We start from the raw sequence: 25,698 nt of genomic DNA, 5'->3' as shown, positions 1-25,698 counted from the left end.
AGGAGAAAAACTCCCCCCCCCCACCCCTACTCTTTCCCCCTACTTCATCCCCCTTCCCTTACCTTTTCTCCCCCCCTCCACTTCCCCTTTTCTACATTCAACCTCTGTACCTCTGTCCCACCCCCCTCCGACAACTTCATCTGTCACAGCTTACAGCTTCTCTGCCGTTTGGCCATTCACACCCTTTATTCTCTCTGTGGACAGCTATTATGTGGAGATGCCGGCGTTGGACTGGGGTAAACACAGTAAGAAGTTTAACAACACCAGGTTAAAGTCCAACAGGTTTATTTGGTAGCAAAAGCCACACAAGCTTTCGGAGCTGCAAGCCCCTTCTTCAGGTGAGTGGGAATTCTGTTCACAAACAGAGCATATAAAGACACAAACTCAATTTACATGAATAATGGTTGGAATGCGAATACTTACAACTAATCAAGTCTTTAAGAAACAAAACAACGTGAGTGGAGAGAGCATCAAGACAGGCTAAAAAGATGTGTATTGTCTCCAGACAAGACAGCCAGTGAAACTCTGTGGGAGTTACAAATAGTGTGACATGAACCCAATATCCTGGTTGAGGCCGTCCTCGTGTGTGCGGAACTTAGCTATCAGTTTCTGCTCAGCGACTCTGCGCCATCGTGTGTCGCGAAGGCCACCTTGGAGAACGCTTCGTTCTGCAGTATAAATATCTCCCACTTTCTATGCCTTTTAGTTTTGACGAAGAGTCATCCGGACTCGAAACGTCAGCTCTTTTCTCTCCTTACAGATGCTGCCAGACCTGCTGAGATTTTCCAGCATTTTCTCTTTTGGTTTCAGATTCCAGCATCCGCAGTAATTTGCTTTTATCCTGGAATCTCATTCCCACTCAGTAATACTTACGCAGGCTTGTGGATTCCATGCGTGAAGCTGTGTTGATGGTATCCCCAAAGAGGCAGTACCTCGGCATGGTGAGTCCCACAACTCCAGCCACACAGGGCCCTGTGAGGGAGGTGAGAAGGGAGAGCGTCAACGTTTGCACCATTGTCATGACACAGCATTCTGAATGAGCCGAGGAGAGCAGGCAACTGAAGGCCTTGAGAATTGAGGAATGTTTCCTGCTCCATGATTTTATTAAAAGAATCTGGGAGTTTGATACGGGGGATAAATATTGATCAGGATACCTGGGTGGGCAGGAGGGAGGGGGTGGGACGTCTACAAAATAGCACCACAGGGTCTCTTATGTCGACCCAAGACGGGATTTCAGACTAGCATCTAACACAGACGACAGCACCGCCACAGTGCAGCATGCCCTCGGTACTGGCACTGGCACTACCAGCCCAGGGTTTGTGTTCATGTCTCTAAACCCATGACGTTGGGGCTTAGAGATATGACTGTTAGCCACATGTTCATGAGTGAGACAGATGGAGGAGATGGCCTAGTGGTATTATTGCTAGACTATTAATCCAAAAGCTCAGCTAATGTTTGGGGACCTGGGTTCGAATCCCGCCTCGGCAACTGATGGAATTTGAATTCAATAATTTTAAAAATCGGGAATTAAGAACCTACTGATGACCATGAAACCATTGTCGATTGTCGGAAAAATCCACCTGGTTCAGGAAATCTGCCATCCTTACCTGGTCTGGCCTACATGTGATTCCAAAGCCACAGCAATGTGGTTAACTCTCAACTGCCCTCTGAACAAGGGCAACTAAGGATGGGTAATAAATGCTGGCCAGCCAGCGACGCACATATCCCACAGGTGGAGTTGCGTTTCTGGGGTTAGGAGCCGAGAGCTGGATTTTCACTTTACACCAGACCCACGCGACACAGGAACTGTGCCCCGGATTTTCAGGAGCAGAGGCTTGCAATTGGCTATTGGCAGGATCTTCCAGTCTCACCGACCAGCCACCAGGGAACCCACCACGGAGATGGGGGGAGTTGCTTTCGGTGGGACTGGAAGATCCATCTGGTGGGAAGGGTTGGACAATCAGCCCACGTGTGTGTTAATGGTCTCCATTTTACCTCAGGACGGGATCATTCTATATGGGAGATAACGGTGGCACAGTGGTTAGCACTGCTGCCTCACAGACCCAGGGACCAGGGTTCTATTCCCGGCTCAGGTCACTGTCTGTGCAGAGTCTGCACGTTCTTCCCGTGTCTGCGTGTGTTTCCTCCGGGTGCTCCGGTTTCTTCCCACATTCTGAAAGATGTGCTGGTTAGGGTGCATTGGCCGTGCTAAATTCTCCCTCAGTGTCCCCGAACAGGCACCGGAATGTGGCATCTGGGGGACTTTCACAGTAACTTCATTGCAGTGTTAATGTAAGCCTACTTGTGACACTAATAAATAAACTTTAAAACTTAAAGTCTAGCTACAGACTCCCTTGCTGAGGCCAACAAAGATTTTAACTCCAAATCCTTCATTTACATACCCAGCCCTAGATTCCAACCTGAACCCAACAGGAACCAGTGTCTGGCAGATGGGCTGGAGTGTGAATTCGAGCAGTACCATTGGCATCCACGGGGCACAAGTGCACACAACGGGTGAGAGGCAAAGGTGAGTTTGCCTAGAGGTGGTTGGGGTTGGGGGCAGGGGTGCGGGCAAGGCTGGCCCAATATTTGCTTGCAGAGTTCAGAGGAGAAATTCTGCCCCCTCCTGGATCATTGAGATATTACCTCGCTGGGCTCCCTCTGGCTCTTGATTTAACTCCCAGAAGGAACACAGTTACTGCTGCCCCACAGCCCCAGTCTTCTCAAGCCCGAGGGGATCTGGGCGCTCAGTCACTGAGCATATTCAAGACAAAAAGCGATGGATTTTTGTGTGAATCAAGATTTAAGAGATAAAGGGATAGCACAGGAAGGCAGAGTTAAGATAAAAGTTCATAATCATAGAATCCCTACAGTGCAGAAGGAGGCTATTTGGCCCATCGAGTCTGCACCGACCACAATCCTACCCAGGCCCTATCCCCATAACCCCATGCATTTACCCTAGCTAGTCCCCCTGACACTAAACGGCAATTTAGCATGGCCAATCCAACTAACCCGCACATCTTTGGAGTGTGGGGGAAAACAGGAGCGTCTGGAGGAAACCCACGCAGACACGGGGAGAACGTGCAAATTCTGTACAGACAGTGACCCAAGCTGGAATTCAAACCCAGGTCCCTGACACTGAGGCAGCAGTGCTAACACTGTGCCACCGTACTGCCCACTGCCCAGCCTGATCTTGATGATTCAGTGGAGAGACACAGAGGGCTGACTGGTTGACTTCTGCTCTTTCTTTAATATTCCTGTGATTGGTAAAATGGAAGATAGGAACTCAATTAAATATATAGAGGTGGACCTCACAGGCTGAGGAGTGCATGTCCTTATTGCTTGTAGCCAGTCAGTCAGAACAGGGTGGGAAAGGAATGGGTGACACTATCCGGCTTTGCTTTGACTCCCCGTTCCCCCCCCCCCCCACAGTCCCCCCCCCCTGCGCCCCCCCCGTCCATCCATCCTCGCCCCCGCCCGTCCGTCCCCCCCTTCCCCCTCCCACCCCCGGCGGAAACCGAGGCAGAAATTGGAGTGGGGAGAGGGAACTCAACTCAACATTCATGATGAAGAGCGTTCCATTCCCCTCTGCTGGAATCCCTAAATTCAATTGTGACAAAATGTCTCCCAGGAACCCATTCATTTTACAAAGAGATCACTCAACATGTGTTAACACCTCTGTCCCAAGGCTCTCACCTGAATGCATCCCTATCCTTATCTTGATGGGGACATCAGGCATGTGTCTCATTTTGAAGGTGCCCACTGAGCTGAGAATATCCAGGGACATGTTGGCGATCTCAGCAGCATGCTTATTGCCATTCCTCTTCGGAAGCCCTGATGCCACCATGTAGGCATCGCCAATGGTTTCAACCTGAAGCAATCAAAGGAAATGCCACCATTAATGCAACAACCTATCAGACCACCAATGACACAAAGGCCTTTTAAAGCTATGAATCCTTTTTTTATTCTTCCATGGGATGTGGGTGTCATTGGCTGGGCCAGCATTTGTTGCCCATCCCTAATTGCCCTCGAACTGAGTGCCTTGTTCGGCCATTTCAGAGGGCAGTTGAGAGTCAACCACATTGTCGTGGGTCTGGAGTCACATGTAGGCCAGACCGGGTAAGGACGGCAGATTTCCTTCCCTAAAGGGCATTAGTGAACCAGGTGGGTTTTTCCGACAATCGACAATGATTTCAATTCCAGATTATATTGGAATCAAATTTTAAAGTTTATTTATTAGTCACAAGTAGGCTTACATTAACACTGCAATGAAGTTACTGTTACATTCCCCTAGTTGCCTCATTCCAGCGTCTGTTCAGGTACGCTGAGGGAGAATTTAGCACGGCCAATGCACCTAACCAGCACATCTTTTGGAGTGTGAGAGGAAACCGGAGCACTCGGAGGAAACCATCTTTCAACAAAATTTCACCATCCGACTTGGTGGGATTCGAACCCGAGTCCCAGAGCATTACCCTGAGTCTCTGGATTACCAGTCCAGTAACAATTCCACTATGCCACTGCCTCACCATCATCGGCTGTTATGCCTTCAGCTGCTAAGGCCCTAAGCTAGTGTTGCCAGCTGCGATTAAGTGTATTCCTGGAAGGTTCATCACATGACTTGCCCCCATGCTCCACCCATTCCTCGACCAACACATCCATCCTTGTGACACGCTGCCTTCCTAGGGTGATGAATGAATGGGATTTGATTTGATTTATTATTGTCACATGTATTGGTGTAGAGTGAAAAGTGTTATTTCTTGCTTGCAATACAGACAAAGCATACCGTTCATAGAGAAGGAAAGGAGAGTGTAGTGTTACAGTCGTAGTGAGGGTGTAGAGAAAAATCAACTCAATGCGAGGTAAGTCCATTCAAAAGCCTGACAGCAGCAGGGAAGAAGCTGTTCTTGAGTCGGTTGGTACGTGACCTCAGACTTTTGTATCTCAGAAGACTAAGGGAATTTGGCTTGTCAGCTACGACAATTTTACAGATGCACCATAGAAAGCATTCGTTCTGGTTGTATCACAGCTTGGTATGGCACCTGCTCTGCCCAAGACTGCAAGAAACTACAAAAGCTCATGAATGTAGCCCAGTCCATCACGCAAGCCAGCCTCCCATCCATTGACTCTGTCTATACTTCCTGTTGCCCCAGCAAAGCAGCCAGCATAATTAAGGACCCCACACACCCCAGACATTCTCTCTTCCACCTTCTTCCATCGGGAAAAGGATACAAAAGTCTGAGGTGACATACCAACCGACTCAAGAACAGCTGCTTCCCTGCTGCCATCAGACTTTTGAATGGACCTACCTCACGTTAAGTTAATCTTTCTCTCCACCCTAGCTATGACTGTAACATTACATTCTGCACTCTGTCCTTTCCTTCTCTATGAATGGTATGCTTTGTCTGTATAGCGTGCAAGAAACAATACTTTTCACTGTATGTTAATACATGTGACAATAATTAATCAAATCAAATCAAATCTTTTTCCCAACAGAAGAAGGTGGGAGAGTGTATGTCAAGTTAAGAATCAGAGCTTTGGATGAACTCATGTTTAGGGAGATGGCAAGGTGGGAAGTGATGGAGGAGAGCATTGGAACAGTCAGGTCTGCAGCTGACTCATGTTATGTTGACAACCATGGTGGCCATTTTACTTCACAAACAACAATTAGATGAATTAACATTTTTTTCATTTGTTGAGGGAAGATTATTGGACAAGACACCGGACTGAAGTGCCAGGCAAGGGAATCAGAACCTCAGTTCAACACTTGACTCCAGAAAACTTTACCTCCAATGGTGTAGCAATCTGCCAGTACAGAGAGACAGCACAGCTCAAACCTTGGTTTGATCGAGGCTGGGACTAACAACTAATTGAGGGATAGAAAAGTGTGAGGAGCCTAGACAGAGGGGATAGGAAGAACCTCTTCCACCTCTCAGAGAGGTCAATGACCAAGGGGCATAAATTTAAAGGAATTGGTAGAAAGGTTCACCCAGAGGATGGTGGCCAGAGATCCTCATCCTCACCACTAGACTGACGTCAGTCAACAAGACTGGCTCCATGGTACAAATAGTCATAAACACAACCAACAACAATGTAGTTTTATAGGCAAGATTTATATTACCATTCAGCTTGTTTGGTTACTCTCGATGTAAGATAAGTATTAGTTTCTCAGAAGAAGATTATTGTGATGATTTTGTGATACATTACATTGCTTAGAATGGTAAGTAAAGGGGTAATAGGTTATCAGGGGAAGGCGGGATGCAGATTTGAGGTTACCATCAGATCAGCCATGATCTATTTAAATAGTGGAGCAGGCACGAGGGGCTGAATGGCCTATTGCAGCTCCTTGTTCCCATGCTTATATGTTTAAATAAACACGTGCTCTCGTAGCATACTGTTTAGAATGTGAAATTTCCTACACCTTGGTTTTTGAAATGAATTAATAATTTACTTATGATATTTAATTTAAAATCATAGAATCCTACAGTGCAGAAGGAGGCCATTTGGCCCATCGAGTCTGTACCAACCACAATCCCAGCCAGGCCCTATTCCTGCAGCCCCACACATTTTACACTGCTAATCTCCCTGACGCAAACGGACATTTACCATGGCCAATCAATCAAAGCCGCACATCTTTGGACTGTGGGAGGAAACCGGAGCACCCGGAGGAAACCCACGCAGACACGGGGAGAATGTGCAAACTCCACACAAAGAGTGACCCGAGGATGGATTTGAACCGGGACCCTGGCGCTGTGAGGCAGCAGTGCCAACCACTGTGCCACCATGTCGCCTACTTACGATATTTAACTTAAAATCATAGAATCCTACAGTGCAGAAGGAGGCCATTCAGCCCATTGAGTCTGCACCAACCACAATCCCATCCAGACCCTATCTCCATTACACCAAGCATTTATCCTAGATAGTCCCCCTGACACTAAAGGGCAATTTAGCATGGCCAATCCACCTAACTTGCACATCTTTGGACCGTGGGAGGAAATCGGAGCACCCAAAGGAAACTCATGCAGACACGAGGAGAATGTGCAAACTCCGCACAGACTGTGACCCAAGCCAGGAATCGAACCCGGGTCCTTGGCACTGTGAGGCAGCAGTGCCACTGTGCCACTGTGCTGCATGCAAATTTATTACATTTCCAATCATTCTGATGAGTGCACTGTATGTTACTTGCCACTTGTCAGCCCAAAGCTGGACATTGTCCAGGTCTTGCTGCATTTGGACATGGGCTGCTTCAGTACCTGAGGAGTCGCGAATGGTGCTGAACATTGTGCAATCATCAGCGAACATCCCCATTTCTGACCTTATGATGGAAGGAAGGTCATTGATGAAGCAGCTGAAGATGGGTGGGCCTGGATCAGCCTTGAATTTATCAAATGATGGAGTAGGTTCCAAGGGCCATTTGGCCTTCTTCTCCTTGCAAGTCCTATGTACATACGTTGATGAGGCAAATGACTTCCTTCTGTGCTGTGAATGTTTCTAAGTTTGTGGGGCAAATTTTCCCGTTCCGCCCACCATGGAAAACGTAGCAGGTGAGGGGCGGACCATGGAAAAGTCCGTTGACCTCGGGCTGGATTTTCCAGTTTCGTGGCAAGCACAGCCGGAAAATCCCTCCCAGTATGTTTTGAGAACTAAGGTTCACTCTGTGGTGAACCATTGTTGGTTCCCACTAGGTAGTGCTGAGCCATGGTCTGGCCAGTACTATGAGTCTGTATATATGTTACTGTTGGGGTTAGGGTTGGGCTGTTCTACCTGTTAATATAGTTGTTATGGTACACCCCAGTCGGCTCCGCCTCCTGGGAGAGGTATAAAGGTCACTGCTCTGCCTGGTGACCCTTTAGTCTGGGATCGTGTACTGTATATGGTAGCTCTGTTATTGTTGTCAATAAAAGCCTTTATTTCCCGAGTACATCACGCCTCTCGTGTGTTATATCGCGCATCACACTCTCAACACTTTGCTGAGTTATCTGATCTCTGCAATTGACTTTGGTGCCCTTAATTAGTCTAGAGAGTGAAATATGGGGAAAAGCTTCCCATTCCTGACCATTATCCACCAACCTTCTTTGGCTTCAGCTAAGGGCAGCTTCAGACTCAATTTTGGAGAGAGTACAGAAAAGATTTACCAGGATGTTGCCTGGTATGGAGGGTATTAGCTATGAGGAGAGATTGAATAAACTGGGATTGTTCTCCCTGGAAAAACGGAGGCTGAGGGGTGACCTGATAGAAGTTTATAAAGTTATGAGGGGCATAGATAGGGTGAACTGTTGGAAGCTTTTTCCCAGGGCAATACAGTGGCACAGTGGTTAGCACTGCTGCCTCACAGCTCCAAGGACCTGGGTTCGATTCCTGGCTCAGGCCACTGTCTGCGTTGAGTTCGTACATTCTCCCCGTGTCTGTGTGGGTTTCCTCCGGGTGCTCTGATTTCCTCCCACAGTCCAAAGATGTGCGGGTTAGGTTGATTGGCCATATAAAATTTCCCCTTAGTATCCTGGGATGTGTAGGTTAGAGGGATTGGTGGGGTAAATGTGTGGAGATAAGGGGATAAGGCCTGGGTGGGATTGTTGTCGGTGCAGACTCGATGGGCCGAATGGCCTCTTTCTGTACTGTAGGGTTTCTATGATTCTATGAGGGCAGAAAGGACAATTACAAGGGGGCACAACTTCAAGGTAAGGAGGGAAAGGTTCAGTAGAGATGTGCGGGGCAAGTTCTTTTACACAGAGGGTGGGTGGGGGCCTGGAATGCGCTGCCAAGTGAGGTGGTTGAGGCAGACACGTTAGTGACATTTAAGACTTATCTGGATAGCCACATGAACAAGCGGGGAATAGAGGGATATCGGCGGCTGGTCTAGATAGGAGAACATGATCGGTGCAGGCTTGGAGGGCCGAAGGGCCTGTTCCTGTGCTGTACTGTTCTTTGTTCTTTGTTCTTTTTAACACTTACCGTGACTGATCAATACTAACTGAGCAATACAATGACATAGGCAGAAAGAGCAGGGAGGTCCTGAGAGAGCAATTCAGGGAGTTGGGTAGTAGGCTGAAAAGCAGGACCTCGGGGGTAGCGATCTCTGGACTACTCCCAGTGCCACAAGATAATGAGGCTAGGAACAGGGAGATTGTACAGCTGAACGCGTGGCTAAAGGACTGGTGCAGGAGGGAGGGTTTCAAATTCGTGGATCACTGGGAAGTCTTCAAGAGAGGATGGCACCTGTACAAGAAGGACGGGTTGCACCTAAACTGGAGGGGCACGAATATCCTAGCTGGGAGTTTTGCTAGTGCGGTACGGGTGGGTTTAAACTAATGTGGCAGGGGATGGGGATCAGAACAATAGGTCAATAAGCATCGAGGCTGGGGACGAGGTTGGGGCCAAGACAAGGCTATCTAAGAGGAAGAGCATTCTGGGGGAGGATGACCTCAGTGGGCCTGGAGGTCTGGAGTGCATCTGCTTCAATGCAAGGAGTGTCACGGGCAAGACAGACGAGCTTAGAGCCTTAATGCTTGCGCGGAACTTGGATGTGGTTGTAGTGACGGAGAGTTTTAGGCGAGACAGAGGACGTGGAGGCTTTAGAGAGAGTGCAGAGGAGGTTTACCAGGATGTTGCCTGGTATGGAGGGTCTTAGCTATGAGGAGAGATTGGGTAAACTGGGGTTGTTCTCCCTGGAAAGACGGAGGATGAGGGGCGACCTAATAGAGATGTATAAAATTATGAAGGGCATAGATAGGGTGAACAGTGGGAAGCTTTTTCCCAGGTCGGAGGTGACGAACACAAGGGGACACAGGCCTTGTGTTCAAGGTGAGGGGGGCAAGGTTCAACACAGATGTCAGGGGGACGTATTTCACACAGAGGGTGGTGGGGGCCTGGAATGCACTCCCAAGCAAGGTGATTGAGGCAGACACGCTGGGATCGTTTAAGACTTATCTAGATAGCCACATGAACAGACTGGGAATAGAGGGATACAAACGAATGGTCTGGTTGGGCACATGAGTGGCGCAGGCTTGGAGGGCCGAAGGGCCTGTTCCTGTGCTGTATTGTTCTTTGTTCTTTGTTCTAACGCTCAGTATCAAGGATCAGACATGAATAATGAGCGAGGGATCAACACATCCCTGGAACAATATCCAGCAAGGAGGCAGTAACTTCAGGGAGGATATGAAAGCAATAGAGAAGTTGCAGTATGTGTTTGCTCAGACATTGGCGAGGATCAGCGTGTTGGAATTATCAACAGAGACTTAAGCACTTTGGGATTTGCTTTCGTCAGTCAAGGTGAGGTAGTGACCTTCAAGCAGATTGATAAACTATCCCCGTCAATTTGTGAAATGTTCAGGTGAGGACAGAATTTAAGATCATCGTTCAGACGAATTATAGGAAGTACAATCTTTACAGGGTGATTAAAATATTATAAATATTGGCTGTAAAATATGAAGATTAAAGAGAATGGGTAGTTGAGCAAGACAGTGAGGTTAGAGCAACAGGGCTCAGAAATAGAAAGAAATATTGAGCAGACTGTTTGAGCGGCAGGAGGTCTGTGGAGGTAAATTTCCCCGGGACAAGCACAGAACCTCTCACATGTCCAGTCAGCATTAAGCACCACTTTGCAGCAGATTTAACAGCTGTTCCACCAAAAGTACAAAATGGGCAAGAGAATCACTGCAGAAATACATTTAACTTTAGAAACTGGCCGGAACTCCGCCACCTCGCCCACCATGGAATTGGCACGGGCGAGGGTCCGACAACAGAAATCTCCTTTGACCTCAGGCGGGAATTTCCGGTCTCACCCGAGCGAAGCCATAAAATCCCGCCCACCGTGTCCAAGGTTTGTGGGCTGAAGGGGTTTGGGGGAGAAAATGGATCAATTCCGTAAACAGCTTAATGAAAGAAAACTGATGTTCTTATAGCAATCTTTCAGAATATCCCAAAGCACATTACATCCAATAAAGTCATCGATAGTCATCGACTTCAGGAAGCATATTGGAGAACATGCCCTTTTCTATATCAATGGGGACGAAGTAGAAATGGTCGAGAGCTTCAAGGATTTAGGTATTCAGATCATCAACAACCTGTCCTGGTCCCCCCATGCCAACACTATAGTTAAGAAAGCCCACCAACGCCTCTACTTTCTCAGAAGATGAAGGAAATTTGGCAAGTCCACTACGACTCTCACCAACTTTTACAGATGCACCATAGAAAGCATTCTTTCAGGTTGTATCACAGCTTGGTATGGCTCCTGCTCTGTCCAAGACCGAACGAAACTACAAAGGGTCGTGAATGAAGCCCAGTCCATCACTCAAAGCAGCCTCCCATCCATTGACTCAGTCTACACTTCCCGCTGCCTCGGAAAAGCAGCCAGTATAATTAAGGACCCCTCGCACCCCAGACATTCTCTCTTCCACCTTCTTCTGCTGGGAAAAAGATACAAAAGTCTGAGGTCACATACCAACCAACTCAACAACAGTTTCTTCCCTGCTGCCATCAGACTTTTGAATGGGCCTACGCTGCATTAAGTTGATCTTTCTCTGCACCCTAACTATGACTGTAACACTACATCCTGCACTCTCTCATTTCTTTCTCTATGAACGGTATCCTTTTTCTGTTTCGCGCGCAAGAAACAATACTTTTCACTGTGACAATAATAAATCAAATCAAAAGTATTTTGTAAGTGTAGCCAGTGATGTAATGTATGAGGCATTCTGTGCACAACAAGGTGCAAAGTGTCAATTGACCAGATCGTTTGACTTTGGTGATGTTTGTCAAGGAATAACTATCAAGTTTAAGTTTATTTATTAGTGTCACAATTAGGCTTACGTTAACACTGCAATGAAGTTACTGTGAAAATCCCCAAGAAAATCAGCTAGGATACTGGAGAGAACATCCCTGCTCATCCAAAAAGAGAGCTTTTACATCCATCTGAGAGGGTGGATGGGCCTTGGCTTAATGTCTCATCCAATAGATGGCACCTCTGACAGTGCTACACTACTTCAGTACTGCACTGGGAGTATCTGTGCTAATGGTGGTAAAGTGGACACCAAACACCCTGGGTGGGATTTTCCAGCCATTTGCGCCAGCGGGATCTGCAGACTTTGTCAATGGCGACCCCCCCACCCCCACCACTGGTTCCCCAGCAGCAGAAGATGCAAACAACAGGAAACAGCGGTGGGACTAGGAGATCCCACCATCGGCCAATGGCAGATCACCTCCTGCACCTGCCAGGCAGCACGGTGGCACAGTGGTTAGCACTGCTGCCTCACAGCACCAGGGACTCGGGTTCAATTCCGGCCTCAGGTCACTGTCTGTGTGGAATTTGCATGTTCCCCCGTGTCTGCGTGGGTTTCCTCCGGATGCTCCGGTATCCCCCCACAGACCAAAGATGTGCGGGTTAGGTTGACTGGCCATGCTAAATTGCCCCTCAGTGTTAGGGGGTTTAGCAGGGTAAATATGTGGGGTTACGGGAATAGGGTGTGGGTGGGATTGCAGACTCGATGGGCTGAATGGCCTCCTTCTACATTGTAGGGATTGCATGAAAACACACTGTGGAAAATCCCGGCCCATGAACATTCCGAATCGGAAGCAAGAGTGAGTGCACCAACAGTGGTCATCGGAGCCACCGCTTAATCCCTGTAGGAGAACGGACTGACATAGCTACTCTAATCTTCTAACCGTTACCACATTTGTAACCGCGGCGAAATGAATCCTTACCTTGTAAACATCATGATTGCCTAAAACAGCATCAAACAAAGTGTAGAGGTCATTCAAGAGGTCAATGACCTCAATCGGTTCACTCAACGCTGAAATGGTTGTGAAGCCAACAATGTCACTAAAGTAGATCGTCACCTGGTCAAAGTATTCAGGTTCCACATTCCCACCAATTTTCAACGCTTCAGCAACAGATCTAGAGGGAAAAGCAAGTGGGGGGAAGTGAAAATAACATCGCAGTAGACAATTTTTACCTTTACACATTCCCAGACAAACCCATCGCACGTTTAGCACTGGTTTTATTCATTCATGGGATGTGGGCATCACTGGATGGACCTGTGTTTATTGCCCATCCCTGATTACCCTTGAACTGAGTGGCCATTTCAGAGGGCATTTAAAAGTCAACCACATTGCTGTGGCTCTGAATCACATGTAGGCCAGACCGGGTAAGGACGGCAGATTTTCTTCCCTAAAGGATATTGGTGAACAAGGTGGATTTCTACAACAATCGACAATGGTTTCCTGGTCATCATTAGACTTTTAATTCTAGATTCTCCTTTAGGAAAGGAAATCTGCTGTCCTTACCTGGTTTGGCCTACATGTGACTCAAGAGCCACAGCAATGTGGTTGACTCTCACTGCCCTCTGAACAAGGGCAACTAGGAATGGGCAATACCTGCTGGCCTAGCCAACGATGCCCGTATCCCACAAATGAATAAAAACAAATTTATTCTTTTTTCTTAATTCAAATTTCACCATCTGCTGTGGTGGGATTCAAACCTGCGTCCCCAGAGCTTTGCCCTTTACGCTCTGCATTACTGGTCCAGTGAAAATTCCACTGTGTCACTGTCTCGCAATTTTGCGGCGATTTCACTCAATTGCTGAAACCATTAGAATCATAAACTCACCCGTACGTCTTACTCTGAACTGAACCTGGTGAACCCAAATGTAGACACATTGAAGGGGGAGTTTGGTGTAAAAATGCACAAAGGAAAAGAAGACAGTGGAAATGCAGATGGGGTGGGCGGAAGTTGGGGCGGCACGGTGGCACAGTGATTAGCGCTGCTGCCTCACAGCACCATGGACCTGGGTTCGATTCCAGCCTTGGGTCACTGTCTGTGTGGAGTCTGCACATTCTCCCCGTGTCTGCGTGGGTTTCCTCGGGTGCTCCGGTTTCCGCCCACAGTACAAAGATGTGCAGGTTGGTGGATTGGCCGTAATAAATTAATGTCCCAAGATGTGTAGGTGCGGTGTTAGTGTCCCTTTAAGAGATTTTTTAAAGAAATAACCGTAGGAGAAAAAAAATTGTGCGCCGGTCAGGTTGTTGGGGGGGCGGGGGGGGGGGGGGGGGGGGGGCGGAGTGGTGGTGGTAGAGGGGTGGGGATGGGGTGATGGTGGTGGTGGTGGGGGAGGGTGGTGGTGGTGGGGGGAGGCGGTGGTTAGGGTGGGGGATGGTGGTGGGGGTAGTGGTGGTGGGGGGGTGGTGGTGGTGGAGGGGGGGTTGGTGGTGGTGGTGGTGGGGTGGTTGGGGGGCTGGTGGTTGGTCTCAGGAGCATTGGACTGCAGAATTCAACTAACGGCCTTGATCCCAGTATCACGTGGCCATTAGTCTAAGCTGAGTTAAACCTGTGAAAAGGGTTTTTGTTATCGATGGGTTTTGGTTTTAATTGGAACATATTAGAGATATTCACTAAGGGTTATACATCATAGTGGCTGTTTTTGTTTGTAATTAATAAAAGCTTTTTAAAATTTTCTTTCCATACATGTTAACTATATTCTTAAATAAACTTTGTTTAATACAAGTTCCTGAGTGGGTCTGAAGTGGAACATCTCATGCTTATCCTAGCCAAATTCAAAATGCAAAACTTATGATTTAGGCAGGCTTCATAAAACACTTTGGAGTTTCTAACCTGAACCATAACATAGGTTAGCTGGATTTGTCATGGTAAATGTGTGGGGTTTGCAGGGATAGGCCACGTGATAGAGCCTGGGTAAGGTACTCTGTCAGAGTCAGTGCAGGCTTGATGGGCTAAATGGCCTCTTCTGCACGGTAGGGATTCTGTGGTTCTTCTATGATTCCAGAGTGAGAGGAGGCTCATAAACACCAGAATGGGCTGAATGACCCGTGCCAGAGGTTTTTGGAGCTTTCCCAAAGAGAATCCTTTGCTGTGACTTAGGCCCAAAAACCAATTTCAGGATAACGTCTGTGATTGGGTGCACAATGCTCAGAAACAAGCACAGCTCCGATGGAGTGTCACCCAGACTCAAAACGTTGCCTCTGTTCTCTCTCCACTGGCAGACCTGAGACTGAGATTTTCCAACTGTTTTTGTATTAGAAAGAAGAGTTGTGAGTCTTGACCATGTTTCTCACCTGGACGGGTTCAGACCCAACCTTCGAGTTAGGAGTATAACAGGGGAGCTGGGGGAGTCACCTGACCAATTATCCCAGCCCCCCCCTTACTCTGGCTAACTCAGTGTTAGTGTCGGCACTGAGACATCAGCAGTTACACTGGATAACCTAAAGATGTTGAATGAAGAATACTCAGCAGATGACAAAAGAAGAGGACTATCACTCGGCAACCACTGGCTTGCAACAGAACAATGTTGCTGAGACCAGTGAATTAAGGGACTGTTTGGCAGGATGGAGTGGTGGGGGGAGCAGGAGAAGGATTGACAATGAAATGGCTTCAAGTATTCCCCTGCACAAGGGTAAGGGGCAGGAGATTCAGAGCGGATTTGAGAAAACATTTTTTCATCAGAGGGTGGTGGGAATCTGGAATGGAATGTCTGGGAAGGTAGTGGAGGCCGAAAACCTTACAACCTTTAAAAAATATTTAAAGTTTATTTATTAGTCACAAGTCGGCTTACATTAACACTGCAATTAAGTGACTGTGTAAATCCCCTAGTCGCCACAGTCCGGCACCTGCTCGGATACACTGAGGGAGAATTTAGCACGGCCAATCCACCTAACCCTCGCACCTTTCGGTCTGTGGGAGGAAACTGGAGGAAACCCACACAGACACAAGGAGAAAGTGCAGACTCTGCACAGACAGAATCGAACACAGGTCCCTGGTGCTGTGAGACAGCAGTGCCACCATGAGAACTTGAAATAACATAAACATTCATGTATATGGAACATGTTCTGGAAAATGAGATTAGCACGACTTTAGTGGTAATTATTTTCAGTGCAGAGTCGATGGGCTAAAGGGCCTTTTCTGTGCTGTATGATTCTGTTGCCGGAATTCTACCACCTCGCTCACCATGGAATCAGAGCGGGCAAGGGGCTGACAATGGAAATGTCCGTTGACCCCAGGTGGGATTTTCCGGTCTCGCTCGAGCGAGGCCTTAAAATCCCGCTCGACGACTCTATGACAGTGAGTCTGTGAACATTTATAGAAAAATTGGTACTAACGGTGTACACGGTGATCCCACCCCCTGCATCGCAGCCGCCACTGGGAATGTCAATCAGAACCCTTAGGCTGATCTTCAGGTCAATGTATTTACTCACGGAGGCAACATCTGTGACAGCAGCTTCTCGGTTTTCTGTTTCTCCACTTCTAGTTCTTCGGTACGCTCACGGATCAAGTCCTCCAGGTTGCTGGAGTACTGTTCAAGCATTCTCAGCATCGAGTCAATGATGTTTGTCTTCTTTCCCTTGTTTATGGTTTTGAACTGCAAAGAGACAGCAATGAATCCACCAGATACCCCCTCAATAAGAGCATTTGAAAGATAGGACGTGCATTTATAGAGCACCTTTCGATGCCTCAAGACATCCAGAAACACCCAATGGGATACATTTTAAAGTGTAGTCACTGTTGTCATGTGGGAAATGCAGTTGTCGATTTGTGCACAGCAAGCTCCCACAGACAGCACTGAGATAGTGACAGGATCAACTGGCAATGACAACTGGATACCAATGGTTCAATCAGATGGTTCCACTTTCATACATTTTAGTCATTCATGGGATGTGGGTTCTGCTGGCTGGGCTAGCATTTATTGCCTTTCTTTAACTGCCCTTGAACTGAGAGGCTTGCTTGGCCAATTGCTTGGTGACTTTTAAGGGGCATCTTGACAAACACATGAATAGAATGGGAATAGAGGGATATGGTCCCCGGAAGGGTTGGGGGTTTTAGTTAAGTCGGGCAGCATGGTCGGTGCAGGCTTGGGGAGCTGTAGGGCCTGTTCCTGTGCTGTAATTTTCTTTATTCTTTGTCCTTTGTTCTTTGTTCTAATTCAGAGGGCATTAAAGAGTCAACCACATTGCTGTGGCTCTGGAATCACATGTAGGCCAGACCGAGTAAGGATGGCAGATTTCCTTCACTAACGGACCCCGGATGGGATTTACAATAATTGATAATAGTTCCATGACATGGGAGGCAATGGCCTAGTGGTATTATCGCTAGACTATTAATCCAGAAACTCAGCCAATGTCTGAGGCCACGGGTTCGAATCCCACCATGCCTGATGGTGGAATTTGAATTCAATAAAAAATATCTGGAATTAAGAATCTATTGATGACCATAAAACCATTGTTGGAAAAACCCATCTGGTTCACTAATGTCCTTTGGGGAAGGAAATCTGCCGTCCTTACCTGGTCTGGCCTACATGTGACTCCAGAGCCACAGCAATGTGGTTGCCTCTCAAGTGACCTCTGAAATGGTTGAGCGAGACACTCAGTTCAAGGGGCAACTAGGAAGGGGCAATAAATGCTGGCCAGCCAACGACACCCATGTCCCACGAATGAATAAACAAAAAACATCATTACCCAAACTAACTTTCGATTTAAATTCCCATAATGGGATTTGAATCCATGTCTCTAAAGCATTAGCCTGGGGCTCTGGATTACTAGTCCAGTGACATTACCACTACACCAATATTTCCCCCGCTACCATCACTATCCATAGCTTCAGATACAACATACGTGTAAAAATACATGTTACCACAGCAACATACATTCTCCGAGTCAACTGCAATGAACATGGTGGATCTTGAACTCGTATCTCTGGAATACAAATTGAAATTCTCCTCCGTAGTTTTGTGTTCAATTCTGGGAGCCAAACCCCAAGGAAGTATAGATTCACTAGAATGACACTGAGGCTAAAATCTTCGGAGACAGAAGTCCCTTCATCAAAATCCCTTTATTTACAATTCCAACAGCAGTACGCAGAGTGCGATCAGTCAGCAGTATACCTTCAGGAGTGCCAGAGGAACTGGCACACCCGGTTAAATACAGGGAAAAGACACCCTGATTTGTCCATCAATTGACTCCTTAATCAGGGAGTTCATATTCCAATAGGCCAACCTCAATGGCCTGATTGAAGTCATTACACTATGAGGACAGTTTACATAAACTACGCTTTGTATTCCCTAGCATGAGGTATTGAAGATGATTTCAGAATTTTAAAGAGGGCTACAGAACAAGGGCAGGCAACCTGCAAATTGACTGTTGAGTTCAGGAAGTGCTTGCTCACACAAAAGGAAATGGAAATCTGGAACTCTCTGCTCCAAAAACCAGCTGAGGCCAGGGCCCAATGGAAAATGCCAAACTGAGGTCTTCGCTGGGCAAGGTGATTAAAGGATGTGGAGCCAAGGAGTTCAGAACCATGATCTAATTGAATGACAGAACAGGATCGAGGGGCTGAATGGCCTACCTCTATCCCTGTGTAATTGCACCAAATCCAAATGTGGTCAGTATTCCAGTCAGACAGGATGTGAATGGAGAGTCAGAGGGCACATGGTGCGCAGAAAGGCAAAGGTCAAGGAGGGGTGAATGCAAATGCTTCCTCAGTGATATTAAGAGAATCATGATGTAGTAGTTTTAAATAAGAACCATTATTTCTTCGCAAGCCAATGATCAAAACATTGGGCAGTGGAGGTACGTTTCCAGAGGGAGAAGTCAACTTAAGTCAAGAAAAATGTTAAATTAAGCCTTAATTTAAATGTTAAATAGGCCAAATGGCCTACTTCAGCTTCTAGTTTCTATGTTCCTATGTTAATTCTGGACTCTAAACTGGGGGAAACAGCCTCAGAGCATCTATCTTGTCAAACTCCCTCAGAATCTTGTCCATTTCCATGGGATCACCTCTTTCTGAATTGCAGAGAGTTTGGGCCCACTTTGTTTAGCCTCTCATCATAGAACGTCGATCTCATCCCAGGAATTAATCCATGGACCAAGTCCCATGTCTCAACTATCTTAAAGTGCTTTAAGGGATATGAAAACGCCTCACTCTTGGCCCTTCAGGAGGCCTGTTCAGTCTACTCACTCGGTCAAAGATCTCGCTAAAGCTCGGCCTCCTCTCAGGAAGTTCACTCCAGCACTGCTTCATCAGTTGAATACACTCCAGTGGGGCTTGGTCAGGAGCGACTGTGGGTCGACACATCGGGGGTGGCTTCTTCACCTTCCTAATGATCTCTAAATATAAACAAACAATTAGAAATTAATTTGTGGAAAGGGAGAAGTGACTCAACTTTCACTGAGAACATAAAAGTTAACGAAAGGGACACTGAGAATTGTATTGCATAGAAGAGTCATCAGAGGAGGGCCAGAGACATCAAGGGTGGAGGCAATACCATAGAAACCATAGAAACCCTACAGTACAGAAAGAGGCCATTCGGCCCATCGAGTCTGCACCGATCACAATCCCACCCAGGCCCTACCCCCATATCCCTACATATTTACCCACTAATCCACACATCTCGGGACACTAAGGGCAATTATTTTAGCATGGCCAATCAACCGAACCCACACATCTTTGGACTGTGGGAGGAAACCGGAGCACCCGGAGGAAACCCACACAGACACGAGGAGAATGTGCAAACTCCACACAGACAGTGACCCGAGCCGGGAATCGAACCCAGGTCCCTGGAGCTGTGAAGCAGCAGTGCTGACCACTGTGCTACCGTGCTACCGTGGATGGACGTTAAACATATCTGAGGAAGAGAGAAGGATGGAGGGAGATCAGAGACATCCAGAGTGGTGAGGTGTCTTTTTTAAATCTATTCTTTGGTGGGATGTGAGTAATGCCAACAAAGTCACCATTTATTGTCCATTCTTTCATTATCTATTTATTTATTTAATAGTCGTAAGTAGGCTAACATTAACACTGCAATGAAGTTACTGTGAAAATCCCCTAGTCGCCACATTCCGGCGCCTGTTCGGGTACACTGAGAGACAATTTAGCACGGCCAATGCACCTGACTGGCACGCCTTTCGGACTGTGGGAGAAAACCGGAGCACCGAGAGGAAGCCACGCAGACACGGGGAGAAGGTGCAGACACTGCACAGACAGTGACCCAAGCTGGGAATCAAACCCAGGTCCCTGGCACTGTGAGGCAGCAGTGCTAACCACTGTGCAACCGTGCCACCCATGGGATGGGATGTGAGCGTTGTCAACAAAGGCACCATTTATTGTCTATCCCTAATTGCCCTTGAACTGATTCCCTTCCTCTGCCATTGCAGAGGGCATGATGTGGAGATGTTGGCGTTGGACTGGGGTGGGCACAGTAAGAAGTCTCAGGGCACCAGGTTAAAGTCCAATAGATTTACTTGGATTCACGAGCTTTCGGAGCACTGCTCCTTCATCAGGTGAGTCAGAGGGCAGTTGAGAGTCAACCACTTGCTGTGGGTCTGGAGTCACATGTAGACAAAACGGACAGCAGATCTCCTTCCCGAAAGGGCATTAGTGAAGCAGATGGGTTTTTGCAATAATCGATGATAGTTTCATGGTCAACAATTACTGAGGTTAGCAGGTTTTAATTACTGAATTTAGTAGAGGGATTTGAACCCGTGTTTTCAGAGAACCTGAGCCTCTGGACTACTAGTTGCATTACATTGCCGCTATGCCACCATGTCTGTTGGCGAGAGAGAGAGAGAGAGATCTGAAGTGTTGGGGCATTGTCAGTCCGAAGGACCAGAGTGAGTATTGAAGGAGTTGATGGGGAGTGAGGTCACTGGGGTCATTACGAGCACAAGGCTAAAGGGAGTGTTTGATTGTTAGCGAGGGAATTGATGAGCTGGATCCTGAATGAAAAAGCACTCACTCGCTACATCTAGCAAGTAATGCATCCCTTTAACTGCTGGGTTTCCCAGGGCTCAGGAAACCTGAGTGAAATTTTAATTGGATATAAATTAGAACGTAGAACAGTGCAGCACAGGAACAGGCCCTTCGGCCCATGATGTTGTGCTGAACATGACACCAAATTTAACTAATCCCTTCTGTCTGCCCTTGGTCCATATCCCTTTATTCCTTGCATATTCATGTTATCTAAAAGCCCCTTAAACCCCCAATCGTATCTGCCTGCACCACCATCCCTGGCAGCACGTTCTAGACACCTACCACTCCCTGTATAAAAAACTTGCCCCTCACGTCTTCTTTGAACTTTCCTCCTCTCACCTCAAATGTGTCCCCCCTAGTATTCTGGGAAAAAGATTCCGACTGTAATAGGCCTGTAATAATTTTGTTTTCTTCTATCAGGTCTCCCCTCAGCCTCTATTGCTCCAGAGAAAACAACCTGAGTTTGTCACCCTCTCTTTATAATTTTGAGACACACAACTTCCTAAATGACCAGTTCAAGTCTTGGCATTAAAATTCCCTAGAAATCTACATTTAACTTGTACCTCTTACGTCTCTAAGCATCAAAATTACGAAAGAAAAAGACAGTCACTTTTTCCAGCTTTTTCCCAACCTGCAGCAGGTAATTTATAAGCGCCTGTCAATCGACAAGATTTCCTAATTTGCAGCAATTGAGCTCTAAGTGACCTTCAATATAAAATATTCTAAACTTCAGTGATCTGCAGTAATAAAGCGGTTAAGATGTTTTAAACCAACTTTAATGCCGTAATATTAGTGCTTATTTCAGCATAATGACCTGGGATCTGGGCGTGCAGGTCCACATTTCCCTAAAAGTGGCAACACAGGTGGCCAAGGTGATTAAGATATGCTTGCCTTCATCAGCCAAGGCATTGAGTACAAGAGTTGGGAAATCATGTTGCAACGATGTAAAACCTTGGTTAGGCTGCGTATGGGGTATCACGCACAGTTCTGGTCACCACACTACCAGAAGGATATGGAAGCTTTGGAGAGAATGCAAATAAGGTTCACCAGGATTTTGCCTGGTCTCGAGGGTGTTGGCTGTGAGGAGAGGTTGAATAAACTAGGATTGTTTTCACTGGAAAGACGGAGGCTGAGGGGAGACCTGGTCTACAGAATGATGAGAGGCATTGACAGGGTGGATAGTCAGAGGCTTTTTCCAAGGGTGAAAGTGTCAATTACAAGGGGGGCACAGGTTCAAGGTGAGGGGGGGAAAGTTTAAGGGAGATGTGCGGGGGAAGTTTTTCACGCAGAGAGTGGTGAGTGCCTGGAATGCACTGCCAGCGGAGGTGGTGGAAGCAGGCACATTAGCAACATTTAAGAGGCATCTGGATGGGTACATGAATAGGAAGGGAGTAGGGGAGTACGGACCGAGTAAGGGTAGAAGGTTTTTTTGTTAGTTTAGTTAGGATAGCAGGATCAGCACAGGCTTGAAGGGCCGAAAGGCCTGTTCCTGTGCTGTATTTTTCTTTGTTCTTTGCTCTTTGTTCTAATTCAGGAAGATGGATAATTCCATCAATGTTCAGACAGTTAAACCAACACTGTGAAGGAATGCAAGATTATATCATGGAACCCACCTCCAGGGCTGAGCCCTAACATGCAGTAAGGAGCCCCTCGGACCACCACTTCCTGCAAAATGATGGCGAAACTATAACTGTCTCCTTTCATTGACGCCTTCCTGGACAACTCGGAATCTCTCAGGAACTCAGGAGCTGTCCAAAATAACTCTGAGAATAGGAAAAGAGGACAGATTTTTTAATATATATTTCAGTAGCTCTGTCCAACTGCAAACTAAGGCAGACATTCAGTGTTGTTCAGTAATAACAACAATTGCATTTATAAAGCACCTTTAATGTGGTGAAAATGGCCCAACATATTTCACAGCAGTGTTGTCGAACACATTTGACACATCTGGAATATTAGGACAAGTGACATAATAACTTCAACAGGTGAGGAGGAGATGGTAGCATAATGGCGATGTCACTGGACTAGTAATCCAGAGGCCCGGGCTAATGCTCTGGGGGCAAATTGTGAATTTAAATTCAATTAATAAAATCTGGAATTGAAAGCTAGCCTCATGTCTCGTGAAACTATCATTAGTTGTAAAAACCCACCTGGTTCACTAATGCCCTTCAGGGAAGGAAATCTGCTGTCCTTATCTGGTCTGGCCTACATGTGACTCCAGAGCCACAGCAATATGGTTGACTCTTAACTGCCCTCTGAAATGGCTGAGAAAGACACTCAATTCAAAGGTAATTAGGGATGGACAACAAAGGATGCTCACATCCCAAGATGTGAAGGCACGTCTTAAAGGAGGAGAGTGAGGTAGAGATCTGGAGAGGTTTAGGGAAGGAATTCCAAAGCTTATGGCTTTGACAACTGATGGCATGGCCGCCACTGGTGGAGTGATGATAACCAAGGATGCTCAAAAGGCCAGAATTAGAGGAGTGCAGAGATCCCAGAGGGTTCTAGGACTGGAGGAGGTTACAGCGATAGGGAGGAGTGAGGCCATGGAGGGATTTGAAAACAGAAGGAAGAGAATTTTAAAATTGCGGTACACACAGGAATGATGGATGAATGGGACTTGGAGCAAGTTAGAATACATAAGAATTGAAGAAATGGGGCAGGAGTTGGCATTCAGCACTTCGAGCCCACTCTGCCATTCACCGTGATCATAGAATCCCTACAGTGCAGAAGGAGACCATTCGGCCCGTGGAGTACACACCAGCCACAATCCCACCCAGGCCCTATTCCCACAACTCCACATATTTACCCTGCTAATCCCCTGACATTATGGTTAATTTAGCGTGGCCAATCAGCCTAACTTTGGAGTGTGGGAGGAAACCGGAGCACCGGGAGGAAACCCACGCAGACATGGGGAGAATGTGCAGACTCCACACAGGCAGTGACCCGAGGCCGGAATTGAACCCGGGTTCCTGGCGCTGTGAGGCAGCAGCGCTAACCACTGTGTCACCTCCAGCCTTCTCTATGAACACCCAAAATTAAAAGAGCCCCACTCGCTCCCTTGCGTACCTTCTGGTTGTGGTTTCTCCCGTGGAGATTTCTGCGTCTCCAACAACTCCAGGTATCCGTAGTCAGTGATCTTCAGCACGAACCGACCGTCCACCAGGCAATTTCGGGACTTCAGGCGCCCATGGGCAAAGTCTCGGTGGTGAAGATACTTCATTCCCTGTCAGTTAAAAATCCCAGGATTGTGAGATCAGACAGCTAAACAATAATAATCTGCTTCATGTATTCCCCATTTTCATTGCCTCATCATTGGTGGCCAGGCCTTCAGCTGCCTCTGGAATCACCTCTGGAATTTCATCCCTAGCCCTCTCCACCTTTAAAAATACCTTAAAACTTACCACTTTGACCAAGCTTTCAAGCACCTGTCCTAAAAATTGGGAAGTATAGTGGTTCATTCCCTGCCTAAGATGCTCGAACCCCACCCTAGGACTTTATGGGCAAGGAAATACATTTGTAATGTGGCCAAAGGGGGTGGCACGGTGGCACGGTGGCACAGCGGTTCGCACTGCTGCCTCACAGCACCAGGGACTCAGGTTCGATTCCGGCCTCGGGTGACTCTCTGTGTGGAGTCTGCACGTTCTCCCTGTGTCTGCGTGGGTTTCCTCCAGGTGCTCCAGTTTCCGCCCACACTCCAAAGATGTGCAGGTTAGGTTGATTGGCCATGCTCAATTGCCCCTTAGTTCAGGAAGATTAGCGGGGTAAATATGTGGGTTAGGGGGATAGAGCCTGATTGTATTATGGTCGGTGCTGAATGGCCTACTTCTGCACTGTAACATTCTATGATCAACCTGCAAATCCTTCTGTCACGCCAATGGCAGGGACTAAGAGCGGGAGAGATTCCTGGTCAGCCGTATGATGGAAAGAATGTTGGAGCCTCTACCATCACCATCCATGGCTCCAGATGACAACATGTAAGAGACATGTTGCCCTAGCAACTCGGACTTACTGACTGAACAGTGATACACCACCACCACCACCACCATTTTGTCCAATAACACTCTCACGTAGTGCCTGGGGTGTTTTACTATGTTAAAGGCTCTGTACATCAATAAATGCAAGCTGTTGCTATTGTAGCATCTTCACTGTTTTAATCAACAGGTCGCAACTTGTCTCATCATCTTTCAATTCATCCATTCTCTACACAAGTACCCACACAAATCCATTCATACTGCTTTCTTCAGTGACTTTCTGGGGGTAACCTCTATAACATGAAAGATTTCTCTCCAATTCCTTAGTTTTCTTCAATATTGTTAAACAATAAAGGAGGGAATAAGCAGTGCTGCTTCTGTTGATTGCATTACTGGGCCAGTAACCTAAAGGCAACCTACTGATAATCCAGAAAATGGGAGTTCAAATCCCACCATGGCTGTTTGAAAAATGGAATTCAGTTTTTTATAAATATCTGGAAACATAAAGCAGGGATCAGTAAATGTGACCATCAAACTGTCAGATTGTAATAAAATCCCACCGGCTCACCATCGGAAAGGAAATCTGCCATCTTTACCCAGTCTGTGCCCACGCTGACCTTTGCCCCAGGATCTCTGTACACAGAGTGTTGGGAGCTGATGGGACCTTCAGTGGCATGGATCACAACTAAGGGCTGTTTATTGGGGAATTAAGCTGTTTACAGACTGTTGTGTCAGCTGTAGCGTGAAGGGCACCGTTCTCGTCTTTATGTCAGAAGGTCACTGATTCAAGTCCTACTCCAATGATCTGAGCACCAAAATCAATGCTGGCACCCCGGTGCAGTGCCGAGCGAGCAGGCACAGTAGGATTCATCAATGGCCTTTTCTCCATCATAAGGTCAGGAGTGAGGATGTTCGCTGATGATTGCACAATGTTCAGTATTATTCGCGATTCCTCAGATAGTTAAGCAGTCAGTGTCC

The 25,698-nt window shown here is 47.1% G+C and overlaps 1 protein-coding gene across 1 annotated transcript in view; it reads right to left on the bottom strand.

The window, feature by feature from the left end:
• The window catches only part of gucy2f (guanylate cyclase 2F, retinal), a 131,353-nt gene that overhangs the window by 48,788 nt on the left and 56,867 nt on the right, over window positions 1-25,698 (bottom strand). The window contains exons 9-15 of the mRNA XM_078221470.1: window positions 23,816-23,972; window positions 22,360-22,509; window positions 18,956-19,104; window positions 16,201-16,364; window positions 12,697-12,889; window positions 3,697-3,871; window positions 874-972 (exon numbers count right to left, since the gene is read on the bottom strand). Of these exons, the coding sequence (XP_078077596.1) occupies window positions 874-972; window positions 3,697-3,871; window positions 12,697-12,889; window positions 16,201-16,364; window positions 18,956-19,104; window positions 22,360-22,509; window positions 23,816-23,972 (1,087 nt within the window). The remainder of the gene's footprint in view (window positions 1-873; window positions 973-3,696; window positions 3,872-12,696; window positions 12,890-16,200; window positions 16,365-18,955; window positions 19,105-22,359; window positions 22,510-23,815; window positions 23,973-25,698) is intronic.

This window comes from Mustelus asterias, chromosome 10, assembly GCF_964213995.1.
Source record: "Mustelus asterias chromosome 10, sMusAst1.hap1.1, whole genome shotgun sequence".
Lineage (NCBI taxonomy): Eukaryota > Metazoa > Chordata > Chondrichthyes > Carcharhiniformes > Triakidae > Mustelus > Mustelus asterias.
The sequence above is the reverse complement of the archived record's forward strand: the minus strand, read 5'-3'. Positions and strand labels throughout refer to the sequence as shown.